At 39.4% G+C, this 25,095-nt stretch overlaps 13 protein-coding genes across 13 annotated transcripts; 5 read left to right on the top strand and 8 right to left on the bottom strand. All coding sequences in view use genetic code 12, as the record gives it.

The window, feature by feature from the left end:
* Positions 1-2,584: 2,584 nt before the first annotated feature.
* On the top strand, positions 2,585-4,432 carry CPAR2_207300 (uncharacterized protein; the record flags this gene model as incomplete). The annotated part of the gene is made up of 1 exon (XM_036809639.1): positions 2,585-4,432. The coding sequence occupies one exon, from the start codon at positions 2,585-2,587 to the stop codon at positions 4,430-4,432; it is 1,848 nt and encodes a 615-aa protein (XP_036666256.1).
* A 789-nt stretch (positions 4,433-5,221) lies between these two features.
* On the bottom strand, positions 5,222-5,797 carry CDC42 (Rho family GTPase; the record flags this gene model as incomplete). Its single annotated transcript, XM_036809638.1, has 1 exon — positions 5,222-5,797. One exon carries the CDS (start codon positions 5,795-5,797, stop codon positions 5,222-5,224), a length of 576 nt encoding a protein of 191 aa, XP_036666255.1.
* Positions 5,798-6,694: 897 nt separating this feature from the next.
* On the bottom strand, positions 6,695-9,238 carry UPC2 (Upc2p; the record flags this gene model as incomplete). The annotated part of the gene is made up of 1 exon (XM_036809637.1): positions 6,695-9,238. The coding sequence occupies one exon, from the start codon at positions 9,236-9,238 to the stop codon at positions 6,695-6,697; it is 2,544 nt and encodes an 847-aa protein (XP_036666254.1).
* An 829-nt stretch (positions 9,239-10,067) lies between these two features.
* On the bottom strand, positions 10,068-11,645 carry CPAR2_207270 (allantoate permease family MFS transporter; the record flags this gene model as incomplete). The annotated part of the gene is made up of 1 exon (XM_036809636.1): positions 10,068-11,645. The coding sequence occupies one exon, from the start codon at positions 11,643-11,645 to the stop codon at positions 10,068-10,070; it is 1,578 nt and encodes a 525-aa protein (XP_036666253.1).
* Positions 11,646-12,540: 895 nt separating this feature from the next.
* Positions 12,541-14,118, bottom strand: CPAR2_207260 (allantoate permease family MFS transporter; the record flags this gene model as incomplete). The annotated part of the gene is made up of 1 exon (XM_036809635.1): positions 12,541-14,118. The coding sequence occupies one exon, from the start codon at positions 14,116-14,118 to the stop codon at positions 12,541-12,543; it is 1,578 nt and encodes a 525-aa protein (XP_036666252.1).
* Positions 14,119-15,282: 1,164 nt separating this feature from the next.
* CPAR2_207250 (allantoate permease family MFS transporter) lies at positions 15,283-16,860 on the bottom strand (the record flags this gene model as incomplete). The annotated part of the gene is made up of 1 exon (XM_036809633.1): positions 15,283-16,860. The coding sequence occupies one exon, from the start codon at positions 16,858-16,860 to the stop codon at positions 15,283-15,285; it is 1,578 nt and encodes a 525-aa protein (XP_036666251.1).
* A 1,156-nt stretch (positions 16,861-18,016) lies between these two features.
* On the top strand, positions 18,017-18,460 carry CPAR2_207240 (uncharacterized protein; the record flags this gene model as incomplete). Its single annotated transcript, XM_036809632.1, has 1 exon — positions 18,017-18,460. One exon carries the CDS (start codon positions 18,017-18,019, stop codon positions 18,458-18,460), a length of 444 nt encoding a protein of 147 aa, XP_036666250.1.
* Positions 18,461-18,515: 55 nt separating this feature from the next.
* Positions 18,516-19,133, bottom strand: APS3 (Aps3p; the record flags this gene model as incomplete). Its single annotated transcript, XM_036809631.1, has 2 exons — positions 18,516-19,051; positions 19,112-19,133. The coding sequence occupies 2 exons, from the start codon at positions 19,131-19,133 to the stop codon at positions 18,516-18,518; spliced, it is 558 nt and encodes a 185-aa protein (XP_036666249.1).
* A 116-nt stretch (positions 19,134-19,249) lies between these two features.
* Positions 19,250-20,635, top strand: CPAR2_207220 (kynureninase; the record flags this gene model as incomplete). Its single annotated transcript, XM_036809630.1, has 1 exon — positions 19,250-20,635. One exon carries the CDS (start codon positions 19,250-19,252, stop codon positions 20,633-20,635), a length of 1,386 nt encoding a protein of 461 aa, XP_036666248.1.
* Positions 20,636-20,683: 48 nt separating this feature from the next.
* Positions 20,684-22,003, bottom strand: ENO1 (phosphopyruvate hydratase; the record flags this gene model as incomplete). The annotated part of the gene is made up of 1 exon (XM_036809629.1): positions 20,684-22,003. The coding sequence occupies one exon, from the start codon at positions 22,001-22,003 to the stop codon at positions 20,684-20,686; it is 1,320 nt and encodes a 439-aa protein (XP_036666247.1).
* An 831-nt stretch (positions 22,004-22,834) lies between these two features.
* EAF6 (Eaf6p) lies at positions 22,835-23,707 on the top strand (the record flags this gene model as incomplete). The annotated part of the gene is made up of 1 exon (XM_036809628.1): positions 22,835-23,707. The coding sequence occupies one exon, from the start codon at positions 22,835-22,837 to the stop codon at positions 23,705-23,707; it is 873 nt and encodes a 290-aa protein (XP_036666246.1).
* Positions 23,708-23,794: 87 nt separating this feature from the next.
* On the bottom strand, positions 23,795-24,241 carry CPAR2_207190 (mitochondrial 54S ribosomal protein mL40; the record flags this gene model as incomplete). Its single annotated transcript, XM_036809627.1, has 1 exon — positions 23,795-24,241. One exon carries the CDS (start codon positions 24,239-24,241, stop codon positions 23,795-23,797), a length of 447 nt encoding a protein of 148 aa, XP_036666245.1.
* A 281-nt stretch (positions 24,242-24,522) lies between these two features.
* Positions 24,523-25,074, top strand: CPAR2_207180 (uncharacterized protein; the record flags this gene model as incomplete). The annotated part of the gene is made up of 1 exon (XM_036809626.1): positions 24,523-25,074. One exon carries the CDS (start codon positions 24,523-24,525, stop codon positions 25,072-25,074), a length of 552 nt encoding a protein of 183 aa, XP_036666244.1.
* Positions 25,075-25,095: the final 21 nt, after the last annotated feature.

The following is a 25,095-nucleotide window of genomic DNA, read 5'->3' as shown; positions in this document are numbered from 1 at the left end:
TTATCCCAGTTGCTTCAATTCAGTGGGCTTTCAGGCAAGAGAGAGAGAGAGAGAGAGAGAGAGAGAGAGAGAGTGTGTGTGTGTGTATGTGTGTGTGTGTGTATGTGTTGTGTGAGCTTCTTCGTGATTCTAGACCTTACGCGGAGTTACTTGGAATAAAACTTACTCTTTTAGGCTTTTGTACCTTTAGCAGTGACAATGAAAAAATTAAGCTCTTGTCAATCCTTTTCGAAGTATTAGCACCGGTGTGCACTGGGTCGATTCACAATTAGCCAAAAGATTGAGATACATTGCGTACAAGAAGCTTCACCACGTTTATAGGTTTCTCCTCCTTTCCTTCCCCATCCCCTTATTCGGACTACATTTTACAAGGTGTGGGGCGAAAGAATGTGGGGTTGATGTCTACCGTTAAGCTGCGTAATCTATTCACCCACATTGAGTATATATTTCTTAGAAACTCTCTTCAATATAGGCAGCTCAGAGGCAAAAGGAATGCACAGTTGGGCTCTTATTCCTTGCTACGAGCTATTTTTAGTTAACTAACTATAATTAGAATGGCCCAGACAGAAGTTGAAGCAGGACAATACGAGTGGTTGTCACAGAGTTGATGAAACTCGGAAAACAATGATTGTTGATGACAATAGGGTTGTTCTATTTTTGGTCTGCTGTTGGCAACCCCATTGTGTGTCGTCAGTGTGTGCGGACGTGTCAGTCGCGGATAAACCTGAGCCAAGGAATAGACAGTTGTCGGAACTGCAAAAAGTTAATGGTAGGAGAGGAAAGAAACGAAAACAACCATTTCTTGGTAATCAAATAGTATACGAAATATTTATTTGCACATCTTGATTCTCGATATACAAAATGCAACTAGGAGATTACAGAATCATACGATAACAAAAGTAAGAGCTGGTTGCAGCTAGAAGAACGGGTTTAGATCAGGGTGAAAAGAATAACGTTTCAATTGATGTTGCCTCACACCCTTTTTTTTTATCGTATGACGTAGGTGTTGGTGTAAGAACTGTAACGTGATTAGACGGTGTACATATGTTCATATGTATTATACCATATTGGGATCAATGAAATATATCCATATAGGTAATTTTTATTTCCGCAAAACTCGGATGAAGTTAATATTACACAAACGTATGCAAGAAAATTCTTATTTTGCTTTTGTGATTTGTATGCTATAGCTCCTCGGCGTTAAAAATCGAAGAGGATCCATATATGGAAATTGTAAAGAAATCTCTGGTCGATTTTCTATTGTTGAGAGAATCGTCAAGTAGCAACACCCAATGGTTAGGAGTTGGAAATGAGTAATGCTATCTTCAATTTGGTCCCCCTTTTGTGTTGAGGCTGATATACAGCAAATTAAGCAATCGAGGTTTTACTCCGTGTGATACAATTAAAGATAGTAGTAGTAACAGCATATGGATAGACTGGAATAAAGTATATTTCAATAGTGAGTGACCCCCCCCTCCTTCCTATACAGTATAAGAGCCCCCTTTTCTCGAGGGCTATGCTCTGCATAAGCTTCTCATCGAAATAGAGACTGTCAAAGAAAGAGATTCTTTTTATTTTTGTTGTTGTTGTTTTTAGTCCTTGATGCATGGAATCCCGTTGCATCCTTTAAGTAGTTTTTAAATTTCCATTAACTTCTTGGGTGAAATATTTCGTATCTTGTCAAATTTGCTCAGAAGTTGTGCTGCCGAAGTCCATGCTCTCGAGCTTCTCTTTTCTCTATAGGCTCTTTGGTTGATTGCATTTGCTGGTGTGGTGGTGAGAATGAAAGTTGCTAAAAGGGTCATCATCGTTATTGTTGAATTAAAATTGCGCAAATAGATTCGCTCTTTTTGAAGAAAAGAGTACGTACGTACATACGTACATACGTACTTACATACTAACATACATACTGACAATGTACTTATTGTTCACATGTGCGTTTGTACATACTATTCTTGGTAAAGTAAGAAGTAGAGTACAAGAAGTACCTCATTTTTGTTTGTTGTTTACCTAATCGGCAACTATAAAATGTGTACTGTACTACCCTTTGTAGCATCATATGTATAGTGTGTTGTATTTGTATTTGTATTTGTATTTGTGTAAATGATGCATGGTATTTAATTAATGTCGTTATTGTATTATTGTATTATTGTGGTAGTTTAGAGTTTTATGGTTTATTGCCGAAAGTGAATGAAGCTAATTAGTAATTTGTATGACTATGAAGGAGATGTGTAGGATATAAAACCCATAGGGAATTCCCCATTCTTTTATTCAAAACTTCTTCTTGGCTCTAAAGGAGATCTTTTACATCATACTAAACAATTGACTCTTGAAGTTTACAACAGTACACTTTAGTCAAGACATATAGATCCCAAAGTGATAGCTTTTCGACTCATCACAGAAAGGAATAATTTGCGCATCATCGTATTCTAAGCTGAAATCATCTACAACTGCATACTTTCAATCAATTTTGGATTAAGCAATCACAACTACTACTGATTGAAAACCTACTTATACCCCATTTCGACTCCAGCTAACCAAAGAAAAAGTTAGCCAGAAGTTTTTGCAACAAGACTACCCCAAAATGAGAGCACTTTCTATACTACTATTGCTATTGACTACCACTGCATCCATGGCAGAAATGGACATGCATGGGGATAAAGAAAGGGCTGGCCATGAAGATGAACACGGTAATGTTGTATCATCATCCCCATCTCTCAAAGGAGATTCTTCTTCAGCAAGTGTCGAGTTGACAGCAACTACTGCTTCACTACAGCCAACTCCTCACGTCATGAAACATCAACATGGTGTTCCTATCTTGGAAACTCACTTGTTACCAGAGGAACGTCTTTATTGGGAAAATTACAACACAACAACTTATTTCACTGTACCTTCAAAACACCGTCCTGCCTTGTATATTCACATTGTATTGGGTTTAGTTTGCATTTTCATTATTTATCCAATTGCTTTAATTTTCAATAATTTGGGATTAACAAAGACATATCTTACTACTTTGTTGGTACATTCTGTCGCTATGGTGTTGTCAATGTTAAATTATACTATTTTCATCAATTCAATACCAAATTTATACCCGGGTAATGCTTACAACTCAATGATTGGTATCTTGTTTGTCACTACTATTTTACACTTTGTATTTGCATTGATTACTAGTATAACTCCAAAATCGGTCACCAATTCAATTTCAACCGGTGCTACATCAACCAATGCCAATGGGGGAGGCTCATATTTTACCCTTCACTCGCCACCTATTGGATGCTCAGACTCTGATGAGGATGTTGATGAACAACTGCTGGTTGAGTCGGCTCCATTAAACTATGAAAAAGTATTTACACCACAAACTAGATTACAAAAGTTTAAAACATGGGTGGCTGAAACCAAATTTCACCACTTTTTTAATGTCATTTTCAATTTATTGAATTGGGGTCATTTCTTTTACTACATGGTTTTGGTTCCAACTGCAGTTGCTACATTTTGTGTATATGGTGAAGGTAAAAAAGTATTTAACTTGTTGGCCCATTTCATCAAAGGTGGAGTGTTTTTCGCGTATGGTATACTTACATTGGCTAGATATAGTGGTGCATTCACCAATAAAGGATGGGCTTGGAATCATAAGTTTGTGAGTGCCAAAAAGGGCAATGTTCAGAACTTCTGGACTAGATTCCAAAACAGAGGGCTTTGGACAATGGAAATGATTGAAAGCTCATTGATCTTGTTTTATGGATCAACCAACATCTTTTTGGAACACTTGTCAAATGCCGGTGGAGAATGGTCACCCAAGGATTTGCAACATGTGTCAATTGCATTCATTTTCATCGGATGTGGATTATGTGGTGTAATCACTGAATTGAAATTGCAAGATTGGCGTTATGAACAAGCAGTGGCAAACTTGAGAAAATTGTCTTCAAATGGCCATTCGGAAAATGAAGAGGAAACTGCTGCTGCATTGATTGATGCCAAAGATATTGTTAAAGCCAGTCCCGGTTACAGTCCCAACCCCTTCCCAATTGTTACCATTTACTGGACAGGTATTCTCATGTCTAAACATCAACAAGCTTCAGAGTTATCCACTGATATTCATGTGCAATGGGGTAACTTGTTTGTTCTTGGATGTGCATTCAGATTCTTGACATATGTTCTTTTCTTGTTGCATGCTAGTACACCCAAGGATTTATCCAAACCGAGTCGCCCAGTGACTGAATTGATTGTTGCATTTAGCTTATTGTGCGGTGGTTTAATCTTTATGGAGTCTACTGACCCAGTGGTTTCTTCATTTGAGTATTACGGATTAACGGCAATGTTTACTTTGAATGTATCATTGGGATTCATTACCTTGTTTATGAGTTGGGTAATGGTGCTTTTCACATTTAAAGACTGGTTGAAGAATAAAGTAGCACCAAAGGAAGTGGTGTAAAAGAGTTGAGGGGGAAGGAAGAAGAGAATTACCACGAACTACTACACTGGCAATTAATTTTATTTATTTTTGATTTGATGATTTAACCCGTTGTTCTTTACAGGCGTTGTGTTTTTGTTGCCTTGTTACTATGTTGCTTTTTTTTTGTTTGCTTTGTTTTGTTATCTGCTATTTTTTGTATCTCATGATGAAAGTTGTATCTTATACTGGTTGGTAACCAGAACCCCCCTATAATACTAATACAAATACTAATACAAATGGTCCTACCATTATTCTTTTATATTTTTGTTAATTTAATGTTTAGCTAGTTTCGAAATATCTAATATTCTACTTTAATAAAAGTAATAATCATAAAGAGCATTGCTGCAATGTGGAAAGAAAGGATCAACACGGATGCAAAGGAGTGTACTAGACTGGTAGGTACAGAATTCGTACGTTTAGAGAATCAATGATCTGCTTGTGTGGTGTCTACAATGGATAGAGGATGCAATGGTTATCATATCTATGATTATAAAAATAACTCCTTACTCAATGGGTGTGTGTATACATTCTCTTTTTATCGAATCTTCACCATGTATTATTTTCTTCACATGGTTGTATGGCTTTCATCGTCCCATATGACCCAAGGGTTGAGCGCCCCCTTTTTCTCTTTCATGCTTGGTACTTCTCCGCTCTCCACCAAAACTACAGTGATAACTTCTCTCGCCGTGCGCGCTTTCGCCATATTCCGCCGTCCAATCGCTTTTCGTCTTCATTTGCAAATCCCACTCTTCTTCTTCTTCTTCTTTTTTACAAAACAACACACTTTTTCGACTTCTTTATAACTGGTGGTTCCAAAGCAGCTACAATAGCTTCATCAAATACAGTCTTTAAGCCTCTTTGCGTCAAAGCTGAACATTCAACATACTTCACAGCTCTCAACTCTTTAGCCAACTTTTCACCTTGTTCAGGAGTAATTGGTGACAATTTTTGTCTTTGCAATCTTTGTAATATAACATCATCATTTCGTAAATCAGTTTGGGTACCAACAATCAAACAAGGAACACCAGGACAATGATGATGTACTTCAGGAAACCATTTTTCTTTAACATTTTCAAATGATGCTGGAGCAATTACTGAAAAACAAACCAAAAACACATCAGTTGATGGATACGACAATGGCCTTAATCTATCGTAATCTTCTTGTCCTGCAGTATCAAATAATCCTAATGTAAAAGGTTCGTCTCCAATCATCACTGTTACTGCATAGTTGTCAAATACTGTGGGCACGTAATCAGCAGGGAATTTACTCGTAGTGTATGATATTAATAAACAGGTTTTTCCAACGGCACCATCACCAACAACAACACATTTTATGGTTTGCATGATTGAGTTTTTGAAATGTTTTTATTTGTAAAAATTAGTGGGGAAAAACGAAACTTTGTTAAATTGGTTGTTCTTTAAGTTCTACTTCAGTTGGAATCTGATAAAAATGAGCTTGTTGTATTGTTTACGTTGGATGGTTAAACAAGGTCTAAGGTTGAGTTGGATTGTGTTTCTCTAAAGTTGTCTTGTGATAAGAAAATTTCAAAATTTCTGGTGGGAACTAAAGATAACAAACGATGTTTTATCGATGATTATTCTGTGTGAGTATGAGTGTGCTATACGCTAATATAGTAATGAAAGTGAGTGTAGATGGATTTAGTCTGCTATTGGTATAAATGTTTTGGCTGTCACTGACTGTGGTGGATGGTTTGGGTTAAAATTTTTTGTTTTTGTTTTCAGTTCTGTTGGTGCTTTTTTGGTTGTTTTTCGTTGATGATAGAAAAGTTAGGAGAAATTGAGATTGAGATCGCAAAGAAAACAACACTTTAATACAAATGTATACTATGTACTTTGACTAGCTCCACTATGCACGTTTTAACTACGTATCAATAGATGCTTTGTATATGGAACTATCGGGATATATACACATACACACACACGTGTGTGTGTATGTGTATATATCAACAAACCATTGCATTACATTCCACTGTCAAAATTTGATAGTGTCGTGTCTGAGAATGTTTTGTTTGTTCTTTTGCATTTGTCGCGTGAATATTTTAATTTCCTCCACCCCTATTGTAGTTTAACCCATTGAGCATATTATCCAGCTAAGGAACATCCTCACTTCAGTTGAAATCTCCTTCGGACTCTACGTATTGGATACCATCTTATTGGCATTAATAATTACTATTAACGTATAAATTATATACATACATGTATCCATTTCCCATCCATATCTCATTTCAAGTTGATAAACCCTTGATCTCCTTGCATTATATCCAACTCTCTTGTAATATCACTCGGTAAATTATTAGTATTGGTCATTTCAGTCAAGTTCATTTTAGTTCGTTTAGTAGTGGTCACATTTGCATCAGAGCCATTCCTGACACCACAGTTGCCACCGGCAACATCACCATCAAGCTCTTCGTCACCATCGCTATCATCAAATTCATTACCATAATCATCCACGATATCAGGTCCACCACCCAAGAAATCCATCATCATATGCATACCACCAGCACCACCAGCATATTCCTCAACATTCAGAGGCAACACTTGTGCGACACCTTCTAAGAACCATACTTTATCCTTCATCTCCATTGTAAATGACCGCAACAATTTGTAATACGATCTCATAATCCTCATCGATTTCACATCACCTGACATCAACAATGACATAAATTGTTTATCCAACAATGCCGGAAATGCAAATATTCGTAATATAAAATCAGACTTATACCTTTCCTTATGTAGTTTGTTCAAATAAGCCAATGTAATCAAATATGGAGAATCAATTTCAACGGGGAACAAATCAGCGATATCAGCATCATGACACTCAAGATCAGCATAGAATCGTTCACCGTTGCCATTTGAAGTTGACCCACTAGGGTTGGTTGTGTTCAAATTTGCCTTTTGATTAATAATATCACCCAAATCACCCAAATCAACGCTTATAAATTTGTAAAATCGAGATGCTTCAGTTAACGGCCAAACAGCAGTTAAAATTGTTGCTGCACCTTTTACATGGAAAATCCATGCTGATGCGGGTAGCGATTTGGGCGACGTTGATGAAGGGAATGATGCATTGGCCAATGAGTCCATAATCAAAATCAATGCACTAGCAACGAGTGCATCGGTATTGTCGGCGTTGATGTCCAAGACTGCTTCCCTCAACAACCTCAATGCATCACCTCTATGACAAGTAACACATTGGTCCAACCCTTTTTCCGTTCGTGATAAATGGGTAGCACTGAATGCTAATATCGAATGCATCAAGAATGGATGCTCAAATGCCAACATGGGAATATCATGGATCCATATATTGGTTTCTGAAATACCAGCACCAGTAATTGTGTTGGCCACTTGTGACGTGTAATGAAACATCAATTTCAAATCCAACATATTCAAAGTACTCGAATTCATTGCTTGTGCCATAGTCTTATTGTTCAAAGGTACAGATGATGGAATCGACAGTGTTTGATTTGGAGCAATATTCGGTAGTGTTCCAGCAGAGTCTGGCACTGGCTCAGATGATGTGTGTGGAGGGATGTTAAATGGTGGTGAAGATGCTGATCCTTGGGAGTCCAAGTTGATGTTTGCATCAATGCTGCTATCATCGAGATTCTGCGGCTGTTGTGATGACTGTGGCTGTGGTTGTTGTTGCTGTTGTTGTTGAAGGGGAGCGGATTTTTGGTTCTCAAATTGTCCATCGTCGGACGAAGTAGATCGATATTGAGCTTGTTGTCGGTTTGACTGACCCATATTCAATTGGTCTCGACCCTGTGATCGCAACTGCTGCTGCTGCTGCTGCTGCCCTGATTGTGCATTCAACAATGCATCCAATGGCAGCCCACTGTTACCATTTATAGCTGCACTTGCCAATTGTTCAATTAGTCCACCTCCAACACCTCCTGCACCACCAAATAATCCAGCTAAATTGCTCAAGTCAATCGGCAATTGTGCCAACGTTGCCAAGTTTGAAAGATTTGCCAAGTTTCCAAGGTTCATCAAATTGTTTAAACCGTTTCCTGCATCACCAGCCACACCACCCATACCTGCCAAATTATTAACCAAATGAGCGATATTCAAATTATTCAAATTCCCTGCACTTAGTAGTCCTGAAGACAATGCGCTCAAGGGATTGTTCATCAGCTGGCCCATTGTTGCCATAGGGTTACCAGGTGGTACCGAACTGTCCAAACTTGGTTGTGATGTGTTTGGTGTAGGTGTCAACGAGGGTGTAGCTTGTTGTGTGGTCGTTGAAGAGTTCAACCCATCCAAAGATCGTTGGTCGATGCTATTATTCCTTGTTGAAGTCTCGTCTGAATAGTTGTTGTTTCCAATAACGTCATCACTACCCAGTTTGATGGAACTCCTCCCTGTAGATACCGCCTTCGCCTTCTTCAGTTCTGTCTCTGTCTTCATTTTTTTTGCTTTCTTTGGTGGTGGCGGCGGTGGTGAGCTCTCTTCTGGATCCATATGAAGATACCCACACTCCAATTTTAATTTAACACAATTCCCGCAAAGTGGTTTCTGTTCATCGCACTTAACTCGACGTTTCTTACAAGTAGAGCAGCCAGATCTTGATTTTTGATGGTATTTACGCTTTCCCGTTGACGCTTTGGAGTTCTTTTTCACTGCTTCAGGTGGCGATGCCAGTGCGTTTGATAAGGAACATAATTCGTCATCAATTACAGTACTTGAAACTCTTCTCGTGCTCTCTGGCGCTTCTTTCCTCGTTTGATATCCTTGTAAGGCATCTTCGAGATCCTTCAGTAGCATATTGAACCAAGACGCGCGTAGCTTTTGTATTGGGGTAATGTGACAAAATGTTGAACAGTGTGTCACTTAATTGATACTGTCTCTCACTCTGAGGATGGTTTACCGGCAAAATGTTGAATATTGCTGTAGTATCAAAATGACCCTAATCCAATTCTTCCCGAATGAAAGAATTTGGATATCTTATCCGTGTGATTGGATCAAAGCTTGTTCTCCTTGCGTGTGTATTATATACCAAAGCACGCAATTGAACTAAAACTGAACCCAACGAGAAGTTTCGAGGCTGTGTACGGCTAATGAAGCGTGATTCCACTGACTTGTGCTAAAGCTGCTATTATACCCGTTCTTTCTCTTTTTCAAACTAATGATGATGTCACTATCCGAGTTTGAAAAGTATAGTATCACTCGTCGTATAGAAAGGAACTCTTTTTTGTTTTTGTCTTTCTTTCTTTCGCATATAATTGTTCTCCTCCATTCTTTTTTATACGACGAACTCGGAACCTACTCATTTCCGAGAAACAAATGACCCGATTAGGAAAATTGCCGGAATATCTGAACACCCCTATATTTTTAAAGGACTAAGAAAGCTCGAAATTGTTGTGATGTCTAAGCCTACATCGTAATAGAGCTTCAACAGCCGTTGTATTACCTGTTTGGAGCTTGACTTCTAGCTACACAAAAAATCAAGACACGAGAATATCAAGATTGTCAGATACTGTCTCTTAAAGTCACATCTACGTAGAGGTGTGGGTGCTGCTGAGAGCTTGACTACACAATAAACGAATAGCGTCAACAATTTTAATTCTGACTCTCTGTTCAAGTTCAACTCAGGCTAAAGAGCATATCTAAAGTTTGGGTTCTGTTTGTCGGTCAAATCAGCAAACTCATAATTCTCAATCTTGCTCATATCAACTGGAGGCAAGGCATCGCGTCTCTTGTTATCCACATAGTATGAGATGTAGACTAAAATCAAACACACTAAAGCGGCAACTCCTGCAACTACGATCCCAATTTTACCTCCAGAGTACACTGGAGCCTGACTGTCCAAGAAGATCTGAGGGCCAACCAAGTTCCCCACACAATAACCTATCAAAAAAATGGCATTGAAGGTAACCTTCTTTGTATGACCAGCAACGGATGACGAAATTTGTGACGTAAGGCAAATGAAACAAAGCGGGAAAACATTGTATATGTAAAGCCCGGCAAGTTTGCCTCTCTTGGTGGGTGCAAAAGCCAATAGGCACTCCCCCATGACCGTAATCATTGCCACAAAGATAGTCATCAACATACGAGACTTGATAAACTGCAGCAACCACGCAAACAAAACACATCCGACAATTTCAACTCCACCTGATGGCATTTGCATCAAAAGCGCCTCTGCTGTATCAAAGCCAAATTGTTCATTCAACAATATTGTTCTAAATGTTGTCATACCTCCGTTGGGAATGTTGTTTGCTATAGCAAAGATGAAAAATAACCACGTACGATGATCAGTCAATGCCTCAATGAATTGCTCCTTCTTGAACCTTGGATTACCAAACCCTTGTTGATTGCCCCTAATTCTTTCAACCACTAAAACTTTCTCCTCGTCCGTAAGAAACCATGCTCCAGTTGGCGTATCAGGGATATGAAGCATAATTACAAACCCCAAGAAAATCGTCAAAACTCCAGTAATGACAAATACCAACTTCCAAGCTGGTAGTGAATATGAATCTTGGTGTTTGTATGTACCATACGCAATCAAGCTGCCAAGGATGGTACCAAACCCATTGGAGGCAAACCACCAGGTGGTTCTCGAAAAGTGTTCTTCTTTCTTGTACCATTGAGAAGTGAGTATGGTAAATGCGGGGGTTATCGACAGCTCCAACATACCCATAATTGTTCTCAACACAATGAAACCAGGATATTTTGGAACCGAGCACAAGGCAAGAATCATTCCCCACAATACAATGAATACACCCACAGTTTTGGCAACAGGGAATCTTTGAAGTAGTAATGAAGCAGGAAACTCAAATGCCAAGTAACCAATGTAGAAACATGTCGTAGTCCAGCTGAACATATCCCCTGCCATGTGTAACTCGGTTCTTAATCCCAATATAGCACTGTAACTGGTACTCAACTTGTCCATAAACTGAAAGCAATACAACAAACACATGACAGGAAGTATATACATATCAATCTTGCGCAATATCTTTCGGTCCGTCGCCGAGTCCAATGGTTTAGCTTCTCCCTTGTGTTCGATAGCAAATTTCATAGCCACATCAACATTGTTGGTAATCTCAATTTCCTTTCCACCAGGTGAAGCAATAACTGTCAACACATGTTTCTGTTTGTCTTCCAAATCTTCTTGGGTGAATGAAACTACCGGCTCAAGCTCTGTGAGTGACTCTGCGTCTTTCTTTTCGGTCATTGTGTACCTTGTGCCCAATAATTGCCATAACTGCCGTGAACATATAGAAATTCCAATACCATTAAATAGGTAGATCCAGTCCAACAAATAATATCGACTCGTGCAATATGAACATCATAGTATAGATTTCTCTCCGCATCCACGTAACCACTGGCTTTTTTAGGTTTTAGTATCTCGTGAACTAACCCATATGGCCTCCACACCTTTCTAACTAAATAAAGTTTCGAGTCATTTTAAGTTTTTGAAAGGCTAGTCCAGTTATCTGTGGTTGCAAATAATTAAGGTTTTAGAATTTCGTGCCGATAAGTAATACATTCTCTGTTCCAGCATCGGAACGAGCTTATGTTTTTATTCTCCAATGCTTCAAAGCTGAAACAGATTTACTTGACAACAAAATTGATCCCTTTGGCGAAGTCATTTTAGTGTTGTTTGAAATTTAGCTTTATAATAAAGCTCCCCACTTAATTGCCAACTTTCTAACACTTAGACATGTGTTTGCAATGCTAAGCATAAGATGGCCAATTCAGACAACTCTCTACACCTTGCATTGGGTTCTTGTTATTGGAGAGTTTTTTTTTTTAAACGTGTTTTATTTTATATTCTGACTTTTGTGTTGATTAAAGCGACTTTGATTGCGGCTCATTTGACCTTTCCTGTTGCAAATGAAAGCAAGTCAGCTCCCTGTTACAAGGGCTTCTCCGCTATATACAGCAATTATCTTCCATTTTACAATGTAAACCTCCAGTACAAACAAGTACTGATTTCTAATTCAGCTATGCCAATATAGCGTAGTAGATGCCATAGTTTCAGCGCAGAGCCCAACCTCGACTTCAAAACTCAATGCAAAGAGCCACACGCTTAGATCAAATATATAAACAAATGTCATTAAACTATACTAAAGAGCATATCTAAAGTTTGGATTCTGTTTGTCGGTCAAATCAGCAAACTCATAATTCTCAATCTTACTCATATCAACTGGAGGCAAGGCATCGCGTCTCTTGTTATCCACATAATATGAGATGTAAATTAAAATCAAACACACTAAAGCAACAACACCAGCAATCACGATCCCAATTTTACCTCCAGAGTACACTGGAGCTTGACTGTCTAAGAATGTTTGTGGACCAACCAAGTTCCCCACACAGTAACCTATCAAAAAAATGGCACTGAAAGTGACCTTCTTTGTATGACCAGCAACGGATGACGAAATTTGCGATGTAAGACAAATGAAACAAAGAGGAAACACATTGTATACGTAAAGACCTGCAAGTTTTCCCTTTTTTGTAGGTGCAAACGCCAATAGACACTCGCCCACAATAGCAACGACTGCAATAAATATAGCAATTAACATACGAGACTTGAGAAACTTCAGCAACCACGCAAACAAAATGCATCCGACAATTTCAACTCCGCCTGATGGCATTTGCATCAAAAGCGCCTCTGCTGTATCAAAGCCAAATTGCTCATTCAACAATATTGTTCTAAATGTTGTTATACCTCCATTGGGGATACAACTAGCGATGGCAAAGATGAAAAATAACCACGTACGATGATCAGTCAATGCCTCAATGAATTGCTCCTTCTTGAACCTTGGATTACCAAACCCTTGTTGATTGCCCCTAATTCTTTCAACCACTAAAACTTTCTCCTCTTCTTTGAGAAACCATGCTCCAGTTGGCGTATCGGGGATATGAAGCATAATTACAAACCCCAAGAAAATCGTCAAAACTCCAGTCACAACAAATACCAACTTCCATGCCGGCAACGAATATGAATCTTGGTGTTTGTATGTACCATACGCAATCAAGCTGCCAAGGATGGTACCAAACCCATTGGAGGCGAACCACCAGGTGGTTCTCAAAAACTGTTCCTCCTTCTTGTACCACTGGGACGTAATGATTGTAAATGCAGGAGTGATTGACAGCTCCATCATACCCAAAATTGTTCTTAATGTTATAAATCCAGCATAATTCGGAACTGAACACAAGGCAAGAATCATTCCCCAAATTATGATGAATGTGCTCACCGCCTTAACAACTGGGAACCTTTGAAGAATTAAGGAGGCGGGAAATTCAAATGCCAAATACCCAATGTAGAAACAGGTGGTCGTCCAGCTGTACATATCTCCTACCATACCCAACTCCGTTCTCAATCCTAAAATGGCAGTATAGCTTGTGGTCAATTTATCCATATATTGGAAACAATACAACAAACACATGATAGGAAGCAAGTACATATCAATTTTCCGTAAAATCCTTCTGTCAGTAGCTGGATCCAATGCCTTAGCTTCCCCCTTATGCTCAATTGCAAACTTCATCGCTATATCAACATTGTTGGTAATTTCGACCTCTTTTCCACCTGGAGACGCAATGACAGTTAACACATGTTTGTTTTTATCTTCTAAATCCTCCTCTGTAAATGAAATTACAGGCTCAAGTTTTGTCATAGACTCTGATTCAATTTTTTCAGTCATTTCTGTTGCTGGTTATCTTTACCGCTATCGCCTGAATATCCCGTGTATGAATTCTACGGCTTTATATACCCTAGCACTGCTAAGAAAAATTATATCAGATTATTGAGGTTCAGTATCAGTAAGATGGGGTCGCCTTCACAACTCATCAACCACCACTTTAAGGTTCTCTGAAGCGCACGGACAAATGGCGATAACACACACACTCAGACTTAACAATTCTATAATTTTGATTTAGAATGTGTACTTTGAAATAAACTTTGATCAACAGACTTGAATTAAACTTTATATTTGCCATGATAATGTCGTGATCGCTTGAAAGTCAGGGTAATTATTTTTGCGGAAACGGGGCGTTATCGCTACTGCATCTTTAGTCCAAATCCTCAACCCAATGTTGGGGTGGGTAGGTTGATTTTTAGTTATCTGCATCAATTGTTTTATCAAAGGTAATGAGCAAACATTTTACAGACTTCTCCTCTCGTGGTGTGTCATTTTATGGCTATATGCATCGACTGTGAGTCACATCGTTATCCCCTTCCTTAGGCAAGCCCTATACTCAGCCATTGCATTTTGGGCCCTCGGCATATTCATGCGCGGAAAATTGTTGCAATTTTGCGATTTCATCTACATCACTTTTGCTGCTCTTATGTTAAAACGAAATTTAAAGTTATCAAAAAAAAATGCGACTAAAACCATAAATAATCGTACCACTCACACCCAGCTATTGTTCCTTAATGATCGCCCAAAAATATACCAAAAGGGAGACTTTCTAATGACTAATATCGGACGACCAAGAAAAACTGTAGCATTGTGTGAGTAGCAATAAAGCAAAAGAAGTGATTATGCTGTTAACGGCATAAAAGCTTCAAGGTTCGGAGCTTCCCGTGTTTCACCATTTGGTCTCGCCTTTCTCCTTTATGGTGGCTAATCTATTACAATTTAAAGCGTACACGAGCTTTGGTAACAAGTCAAAACAGGTATTATTTTACAATTCAATTATGTTGCCGCAAAATATACAACAGTTTAGTTTGATTACATGTAACAGCTGCAGGTTGAGTAGAAAAGAGTAAACCTACTGGTGACCGTGATTATGACTATGCATGCATGTTTCAAAAAATCTAAATGAGCAGCTTGGTAAGACACTGTGTATGAATTGTATCCTCACAATCAAAGTGCGTACCTAAAGTTTGGATTCTGTTTATCGGTCAAATCAGCAAACTCATAATTCTCAATCTTACTCATATCAACTGGGGGCAAGGCATCGCGTCTCTTGTTATCCACATAGTATGAGATGTAAATCGCCACCAAGCTTCCCAAAGTGACACTTCCACACACAACGATTGCAATTTTGGCACCGGAATATGTAGGTGCTTGATTGTCTATGAATGTTTGTGGGCCAACCAAGTTTCCAACACAATACCCTATCAAGAATATGGCATTTACCGTGATTTTCTTTGTGTGACCTGCCACCGAGGAAGACACTTGGGACTGAATACAAATGTAGCAAAGGGGGCTGAGGTACCACAAATAAAGACCTGCAAGTTTCCCCTTGTTTGTAGGAGCAAACGCCAATAAACATTCCGCCATTACTGTAATCATCGCAATGAAAATTGACATCAACATACGCGATTTGATAAATTTCAGCAACCATGCAAACAAAACACATCCTACAATTTCTATTGCACCCGATGGCAATTGCATCAAAAGCGACTGAGCAGCATCGTAACCGAACTGTTCGTTCATCAAGACTGTTCCGAATGTCGTAACCCCTCCATTGGGAATATTGTGAGCTATGGAGAAAAGAAAAAACAACCACGTACGATGATCAGTCAATGCCTCAATGAATTGCTCCTTCTTGAACCTTGGATTACCAAACCCTTGTTGATTGCCCCTAATTCTTTCAACCACTAAAACTTTCTCCTCTTCTTTGAGAAACCATGCTCCAGTTGGCGTATCGGGGATATGAAGCATAATTACAAACCCCAAAAATATTGTCAAAACGCCGGTAACAACAAACACCAACTTCCAAGCTGGTAGTGAATATGAGTCTTGATGTTTGTACAACCCATAGGCAACCAAACTACCGAGGTCACCACCAATCCCGTTTGACGCGAACCACCAGGTGGTTCTCAAAAACTGTTCATCCTTCTTGTACCACTGAGACGTAATGATTGTAAATGCAGGGGTGACTGACAGCTCCAACATACCCAATATGGTCCTTAGTGCCACAAACCCCGCATACTTTGGGACCGAGCACAATGCAAGAATCAACCCCCATAGGATAATGAATACACTCACAGTTTTGGTAACTGGGAATCTTTGGAGTAGTAACGAGGCAGGGAACTCAAATGCCAAGTACCCAAGGTAGAAACATGTTGAAGTCCAGCTGTACATGTCGCCCACCATGCCCAACTCGGTTCTTAATCCCAAGATTGCACTATAACTGGTGCTCAACTTATCCATGAACTGAAAACAGTATAGTAAACACATTACAGGAAGCAAGTACAAATCTATTTTGCGCAATATCTTCTGGTCAGTGGCAGGATCTAACCGCTCGGCTTCACCCTTGTGCTCCATGGCAAACCTCATGGCCACATCGACATTATTAGTGATTTCAATTTCTTTTCCACCTGGAGACGCAATGGTAGTTAAAACATGCTTGTGTTTGTCCTCCAAGTCTTCTTGTGTGAAAGAAAGCACCGGCTTGATCGTTGGTGAGGTTCCCGATTCGTCTTTCTCTATCATCTTGAGCGATGTTGTCAATTGACCTACTCCATCAATCTGACACGGAAACTACCACCTTAAGTATGCCAACTGGATGGAGCTAAATTTCACGTCAAATCGCTAGATTTGTGACAGCCAAATGGGGCAATTTCCGCACACTATTGCATGATTTGAGATTCACAACAAGGGCATGAATCAACGGTAGTATCTTTTACCAAGCGAGCCTTCCCCCTTCCCCCCTTTTCATTTCAATGTGAAGCTAAAATCTGTACATAATATTGAGGCATTTTTAAGGTTGTGGTTCAATGCGTGAGGTGGAACGTCATTGCGTAGCAGTGACTAAAAAGTTATTGCGATAGCGGAGCTGCAACACGTCCTTCGTGCTTTTTTATTCACTTCTGTTTTCCCCTCTAGTCTAAATCAAGTTTGATCGACGTTCGGGTGGTCTCACTCAGAGCGCATTGAAGAAGCAAACTAAATTCAATCTTTGAGCCATCCAATCTCGCAATAGTCCAAAAGTCACAGTACGTGAACACATTAGTCAGCCTACTGTTCAATTTACTCCGTATTGAGCAACTTTTCTATTTCTTATCATATTGTTTTGTAACAATGGCCCTTACCAAAGCTTTTCGCTATGTTGGTTAAAGTTTAACAGTTTGGTGAGTGGTTTTGTGTCTACAAATAGATTTCGCGGCGATTTACCCTTTTGTGGTTTAACCTTTTTCATCATTGCACTATCGGACCACTCTTTTATGGTGCAGCCGTTAAACAATTGTGAGAAGATGTTTTTAGTTCCCAAAAGCGGGGGCAACAGATGCAATCAGAACTGTGTTTCCTCAAAAATCTCTTGCTTTGGAATATAGCTAAGTTTGTAAACCAAATGACTTTTTTGCACCATTTGATGAAGAAATATTTATTAACCTAAAATATTTTGCTACGAAGACTTAATTGCTTGCAAAGAGAAAGTAACTGCAATCACACCTCTGAAGTGCTTTGTCTTGTAATTTCCCGATCCAAGGAAGCAAGACTAAGTAATGATCTCTGTTGTTGTGGGTATATCACAGTTTAGCTATGTAGGTCCCCTACTCCATCCTCCGCTACCATTTCTTTTCCTGAAGGAAAAAATTCCATCCAATATGTAACCAGCGATTAACAATCCACACTTATCTCCAAAATCATGTCAGCAAAACCACTTTGGTATAGATGGGCACGGGTTTACTTTGCTGGTGCATGCATAATAGGAACCGGTGTGTTGCTCTACCAAACAATCAGACCATCAGATGAGAAATTGATTTCCCAATTCTCACCTGAGATCAGAGCTGAATACGAAAGAAATAAAGAGTTAAGACAAAAGGAACAACAGAGATTGATGGAAATTGTAAAACAAACAGCAGCATCAAATGAACCGATTTGGAAAACTGGTCCTATTGGATCGCCATTGGAAAAGGAACAACGAAATTTGAGTATGGAGTTGGTAGATAAGGAGTTGTTTCATAAGACGAAAGCTGAAGAAGCTCAAAAAGAGGCAATTACTAAAAGTGTTCAAGAGTCAGAAGAACTTGAACGGTTGTTGCAAGAGCAAAAGAGCAAGAAATCATGGTGGAATGTTTTCTCGAGGTGATGCCAACCCCCGATCTGCTCATTCTGTATATAGTTTATCAAATCACCCATTTTTGTTATCTGCTCCAAAATCCTCTATCTCTGGACAACGACAGTAATATCGATTGACTGATTGAAGCTGCAGTGCTGGTACCACCACCACCGGCAGCGCCAGAACCACCATTACTGACTTGACTATTGGCTTCGTCAACAGCAGCAACAATCCGATTGATGTTTGTATCAATAACCATTCCTCCTTGTACAATCTCTTCCAAAACAGTCTGTAGCACTTGCCAACCAAATACCAAATCCAATTCGCAAACATTTGTAAAACACTTGTCTAAACATTCAACAAAAACTTGAATCAAGTCTAAGATCCCTAATTCAGATTCCTGGTCATCAACGATAAACACAAAATATAAAGTGGCATAATGACGATAAATGACCTTGATGTCGTCTAGATCTTCAAGAAGTTTTGGTGGTGTTATAAAGGAACATTCTTGGGCTGTTCGTACTGATATTAACTGGTGTACTTGTTGAAGAAGCAACTTTTGCGTCGGTATATCGACATTGGTGTAAAACTTCATTAACCTGGGAACACCATCGTTGTTGACTACAAAGGGAGGGGGTGTTAGTAGGTAATCAGGTTAGTTATTTGATGGGGTATACGTACATATGAGTACAGAGTGAATCATAAGTCGGCTTCCGTGTTCTGTTTTGCAAAGGTTTCGCTAATCAGTCGGAACTCTTATTTTTCGTAACTTTTTCCACACACCACTTTTGACTCCTTCCTCTTTACACGATAAGTAAAATGCTACTCAAGCAAGCAAAGGAGTTGGACAAAAAGTATCCTACTTACAAGGAGGACTTTTATATCCCGACATTTGAATCTCTTGGTATTGAAAACGACAAATTCCCCAAAGATACAGAATCAATATACTTGTGTGGAAATTCGCTCGGCTTAATGCCGAAGCAAACGTCCAAAGCAATAAACAACGAATTGAAAGCATGGTCAATGCGAGGAGTAGAAGCTCATTTCAACCATCCGATTACTCAACTGACCAACTGGGTTGATATCGATTTACCTTGTGTGCCGTTGTTGGCTCCCTTGGTTGGCGCTAATGAAAATGAAGTTGCAGTCATGGGATCATTGACATCGAACTTGAATGCATTACTTACCCATTTCTATAAACCAAACGGTAAGAGAACCAAAATTTTGTTTGAAAAACAAGCATTCCCTTCCGATTACTACGCGTTTGTCAATATTGTGAAATTGCATGGGCTTGATGAGTCACATTTAATCCAAGTGCAGATACCGAAAGGTGAAACGTATTTGAAAACTAAATCTATATTGTCAACTATTGATGCCAATTTGGATGAAATTTCTCTTGTTTGTTTTCCCGGTATACAATACTACACTGGCCAATTTTTCGAAATTGAGAGAATCACAAGTTACATCAAAGAAAAAGCACCAGAAGTAGTTGTTGGTTGGGATTTGGCCCATGCTGTAGGGAATGTACCACTTCAGTTACATGATTGGCAAGTTGACTTTGCCGCTTGGTGTTCTTACAAGTATCTCAATGCTGGTCCTGGTGCCATTGCCGGAATATTTGTCCACGAAAAGCATACAAAGCACAATACTGTCACCCATTACAAACCTAGATTAGCAGGCTGGTGGGGTAATAATAGCGCCGATAGATTCAAGATGTTGGAGAAATTCGATCCAATTGCTTCAGCTTTGAGTTATAGACAACTGAATCCTAGTGTGATCGATTGTGTGGCTCTTGAATCATCATTGCAAGTATTTAAAAAAGTTGGTGGAATCGACACATTGCGTAAAAAGTCATTGGAGCTTACGCAGTTTTTGCAACATTTGTTGACGAGTAGTAATTACTATATTCCACAAGATAGTACGGACGAGTCCAAGTTTGGGTTCAAGATATTGACGCCATTGTCGCAACATGAAAGAGGAGCCCAACTTAGTGTACTTTTCCAACCTCACAGAGACGACAAGCAAGAGAATGTTATGGAGAGGGTGTTTGAGCGTTTGCACCAACAGGCCATCATTTGTGACGAGAGAAGACCTGACGTCATTAGATTGGCACCTTTGCCCTTATACAACACCTTTGAGGAAACGTACATTGCCGCTCAACGTCTATTCGAAGCTTTAGATAGAATAGCATCCGATTACATGTAAATAAATAGTAACATCATTTTACAACAAAGTTTCTTTCTGACTACTTACTTACAAAGTTTGAGCATTGTGGAAGTCCTTACCAGCATAGATAGCATTGTCTCCCAACTCTTCTTCAATTCTCAAGATTTGGTTCAACTTGGCCAATCTTTCAGATCTAGCTGGAGCACCAGTCTTGATTTGACCAGATCTGATACCAACAGACAAGTCAGCAATAAAAGTATCTTCAGTTTCACCAGATCTGTGTGAAACCATTACACCCCAACCAGCAGCGTACGAGTCGTTGGCGGCTTGAATGGATTCAGTCAATGTACCAATTTGGTTAACCTTCAACAACAAGGCATCAGCGGCTTTAGTTTCAATAGCCTTCTTGATTCTGAGTGGGTTAGTAACGGTCAAGTCATCACCAACGATTTGAACTTTTCCTCCAACCTTGGAGAAAAAGTGACTCCAAGCTTCCCAGTCATCTTCAGCAAATGGATCTTCAATGGAAACAATTGGGTATTTTTGCAACAATTCACCGTATAATTCAGCCAATTGAGGACCAGACAACCATTTAGATTTGTCAGAGTCTGGGTTCTTGAAATCCAAGTCGTATTTACCATCCTTGTAGAATTCAGATGAAGCAACATCCATGGCAATGTCAACTTTACCAGTATAACCAGCAGCTTCAATAGCTGAAACAATCAAGTCCAAAGCTTCTTGAGCAGTCTTGATATCTGGAGCAACACCACCTTCGTCACCAACATTACCAGCAGATTGGCCGTACTTCTTTTTGGTCAAAGACTTCAAGTGGTGGTAAACTTCGGAACCAATTCTCAAACCTTCGCTGAAGGTTGGAGCACCAGATGGAACAATCATAAATTCTTGGAATGCCAAATCACCACCAGCGTGGGAGCCACCGTTCAAGACGTTTTGGAAAGGAACTGGCAAGACATATTTACCTTGCTTGGCTTTGGAGATGTCAGCAATGTGCTTGTACAATGGGACATTCTTTTCAGCGGCACCAGCCTTGGCAGCAGCCAATGAAACACCCAAAATGGCATTGGCACCCAATTTTGACTTGTTTGGAGTACCATCCAATTTCAACAAGAATTCATCAATCTTGGCTTGGTCAGCAACATCAATGTTAGCCTTGATCAAAGCTGGAGCAATAACGTCATTGACATTGGCAACAGCTTTTAAAACACCTTTACCTAACCATTTTGATTTGTCTCCATCTCTCAATTCCAAAGCTTCGTGGACACCAGTAGAAGCACCAGATGGAACAATTGCTCTGAATGAACCTTTTTCAGTGTTCAAGTCAACTTCAACAGTTGGGTTACCTCTGGAGTCGTAAACGTATCTGGAGTGGATCTTAGTAATAGCCATTGTGGATTTATTTTGTTTCAATTAGTCAATTGAGTTAGGTTGAAAAATAGTAGAAAATGAGTAGGGGAAAATGAATGGTTTTTATATATTTTTTCAAAGAAAGGAGGCAGAGAGAAATGGGTAACAGTACAAAAAAAAGAGTGGGTAGTGCATACTGGGTAAAGCACACACCACATAAAGAATTATGGAATTTATGGAACACACTAATCCGCCTAAGGATACAAAATGATAATAGTTATAACCGATGACACATGGTGATGGTAACAACTCGATTGTGTCCATTTTTTTCGGCACTGTGGACCTTCAACCAACTGACGACAGTTTTCCACGTGAAAAACATGTTTGATCTCTCTCTCACTCGTTTGTTGCACATTTGTGGAACAATGCGGTCCAGTGGAATTCGGTGATGTATTTTTTTTTTGATGGTACCGGTCTTTCCCGAGGTTGTTCCTGACAGACAATTCTTTACTGCAAAAACAAACTTCTTTATATTCCACAACGATGTATAGTGTGATCCCACTGCAACATGTGAGACTCAATTGCTAGTGTAGTGGATTACCAAACGGGCCATGTCGCTGAGTCAATCAAATCTTTGGTTTGTGAAGTTAATAGTTGTCAAAACGAACAGGGTAAGCTAAGACTCTCATATATCAATCAGATACTCTTTCCCGAGTTGGTTAGACTGTAACCTCTTTTCATAGCCCGCACCGATGTCCATCCGCCTTATGGAATTGTCCTGAGCTGCTACATTTGAACTGCTATGGTAAATAATGGTAGCTCTCAACTTTCTTTTTTGTTGATACAAAGGCTAGTTACTTCATTGAATCAAGTATGGCTAATGAAGGGACGGAAGAGTCTAAGGGCTTGCCGGAAAAGCAGGAACCTACACAAGAGAAGACTAGTGATGTACAAAAATCAACATCACTGCCGAGCAAGGGACCCACAACTGATCCATCAAAGTCGCCACAGAAAAACAACAACAACAACAATAATAATGCCAAATCTGACACTGCATCAAGTAGTCAATCAAAACCATCCACACCTTCATCAACTAAACTGTCCAAAGGTGCAGCCAGTATAGACAAATACAATGATCTAAAAAAGAAACTCATTCAACAAATACTCAAGAAACAAGAAATTGGCAACAAATTATCCAAACTAGAAGACACAATTTACCAAAAGGAATCAGATTATTTTGAAAGCAGCTATTCTGGTAACATTGTAAAAGGATTTGAAAATTTCGCCAAATCGGGTGGTGGAGGAGCTAGTGGAGTTAGTGGTGGTGGTGGCGGAGGAGGATCAGGGACATCTGGATTCAAACGAAGGATAGTATATACTGAAGATGATCACATATTCAGTCTAAGCTCGATATCGTTTGTGAAAAATATGGTTAAAAGACATGGAGCTAATTATGCTGCTGCCACCACTGTTGTTGGTAATGGATCTTTGAGTAATGGCTCAGCTTCATCTATAATCAATTCAAAAGATGACTTTGACGATTATGAAGATTCGATTGATCCAACAACTGCTAATTTAGGGGTGAAGCACAACAGTAGTCAAAGTAGTGCAGTTGCACCTGTCGCTACTGCTACCGCGACCTCTTCCGCTGCTGCTGCTGCTCCTTCAACTGAGAATGCAAAGAGTGAGACGAGTCGATCAAGCACACCATCTAGAAAGAGAAAAGCAAGAACAATAGAGGACTAAATGGTGAAAGCGTGCACCCCAAAATGAACGTCTTTATTCAAATTCTATGTACAATGTAAACATATTACTCATTGAGGTTTGATGCATCTACTTCTTTGGTGAATAAGCATGTACCCAAGGCTTTGTAGGTGGATAATCAGTAGGAACTCTCATTTCAATAGGGAAAGTAGTAAACTTCAATTTACTTTTGGCATTAGCCATTTCAAATAATGCTGGACTCGTCAGCTTCAAATCTTCCATGGCATTACGTATACTCTTGTATTGTAAATCTAATTGATGTTGCTGCTTTTGTTGTTTTTTACGTTGAATCAATTTCCATGCATTCATAATGGTTCTATGTTTGATTAAATCTTCATTGCATAATTTGAGCAATTGTGGTTGTTTCCTACTGGCTGATAAGACTGATAGTTGATTAACAATTTTTTGCGTTGATGCATTTAATTGATTGGCGGTGGTTGATTGTCTTTTGAAACGTATGAGTGTTAGTGAAACCTGCGCTAGGTTTGTGATAGCTGATCTAGTTGTGTTGAACATCGTAACGACACTAAAAATGTATAGGAATAGATGAGGTTCAACTGTTGATTGAGATTTGGCTTAAACGGTATAAATTTTTCAAAATAATTTTTGGAATAAAATTTTCCAATGTCGCAAGAAGAGCCACTAACCATTTGCGACATTAACGTTTTGATATTTGTATGACACAAATGACGAAGCCGCAATCTTGCGAAATTGAAACACACATACCTCGTGGGTCAAACAACAATTGCAAAAAACATTACAGACTTTATTATCAATCATCTTAGATCCAGTACAGCATGTCCGACGAAAAGGAAAAGTTAAGACAGAAATACGCTCTTGAAGAACAACAAGCAGCACAAATGGGCAGCAGCAGCCACAACAACAATTTACCCAATGATGCACCACCAGCATATGAAGATATCCAAGGTTTTCAAAACCCGTACTCAGACAACCATGATTCCCATGGTCAATTTGCTGCACCTATGGGTGCCCCAAACTACGCACAACAACCGCCACCTGGAGACTACTCCAACTATTCCAACTACCCACCACCACCGCCTCAACAAGGGTCCTCCTCCTCCTCTTCACAACAGCATCAACAACCACCACCAAATCTCTACACCATCAAGCCCACAGTTGTTGATATAAACAACACCGACCCACAGAATTTAAACCCACAATACCAGATCTTCAAACAGAATCAAGATGCTAAAGTGGCTAGAGGTGAATATGCAGCATGGAACCCAAAAGCACCATTGGAAAAGGGTCACAAGTCTAACAAGAAAATTGATCTGAGTTTCCCTGGACGTAGTGGTGCTACTTATTACAATGCTGCTAATAAACATTGAGTTTGGTGGGGTGAGGGATTT

This window comes from Candida parapsilosis, contig 005809 (genome assembly GCF_000182765.1).
Source record: "Candida parapsilosis strain CDC317 annotated contig 005809".
In the NCBI taxonomy this organism is placed as follows: Eukaryota; Fungi; Ascomycota; class Pichiomycetes; order Serinales; family Debaryomycetaceae; genus Lodderomyces; species Lodderomyces parapsilosis.
This window is presented reverse-complemented; position numbering and strand designations above follow the sequence as displayed.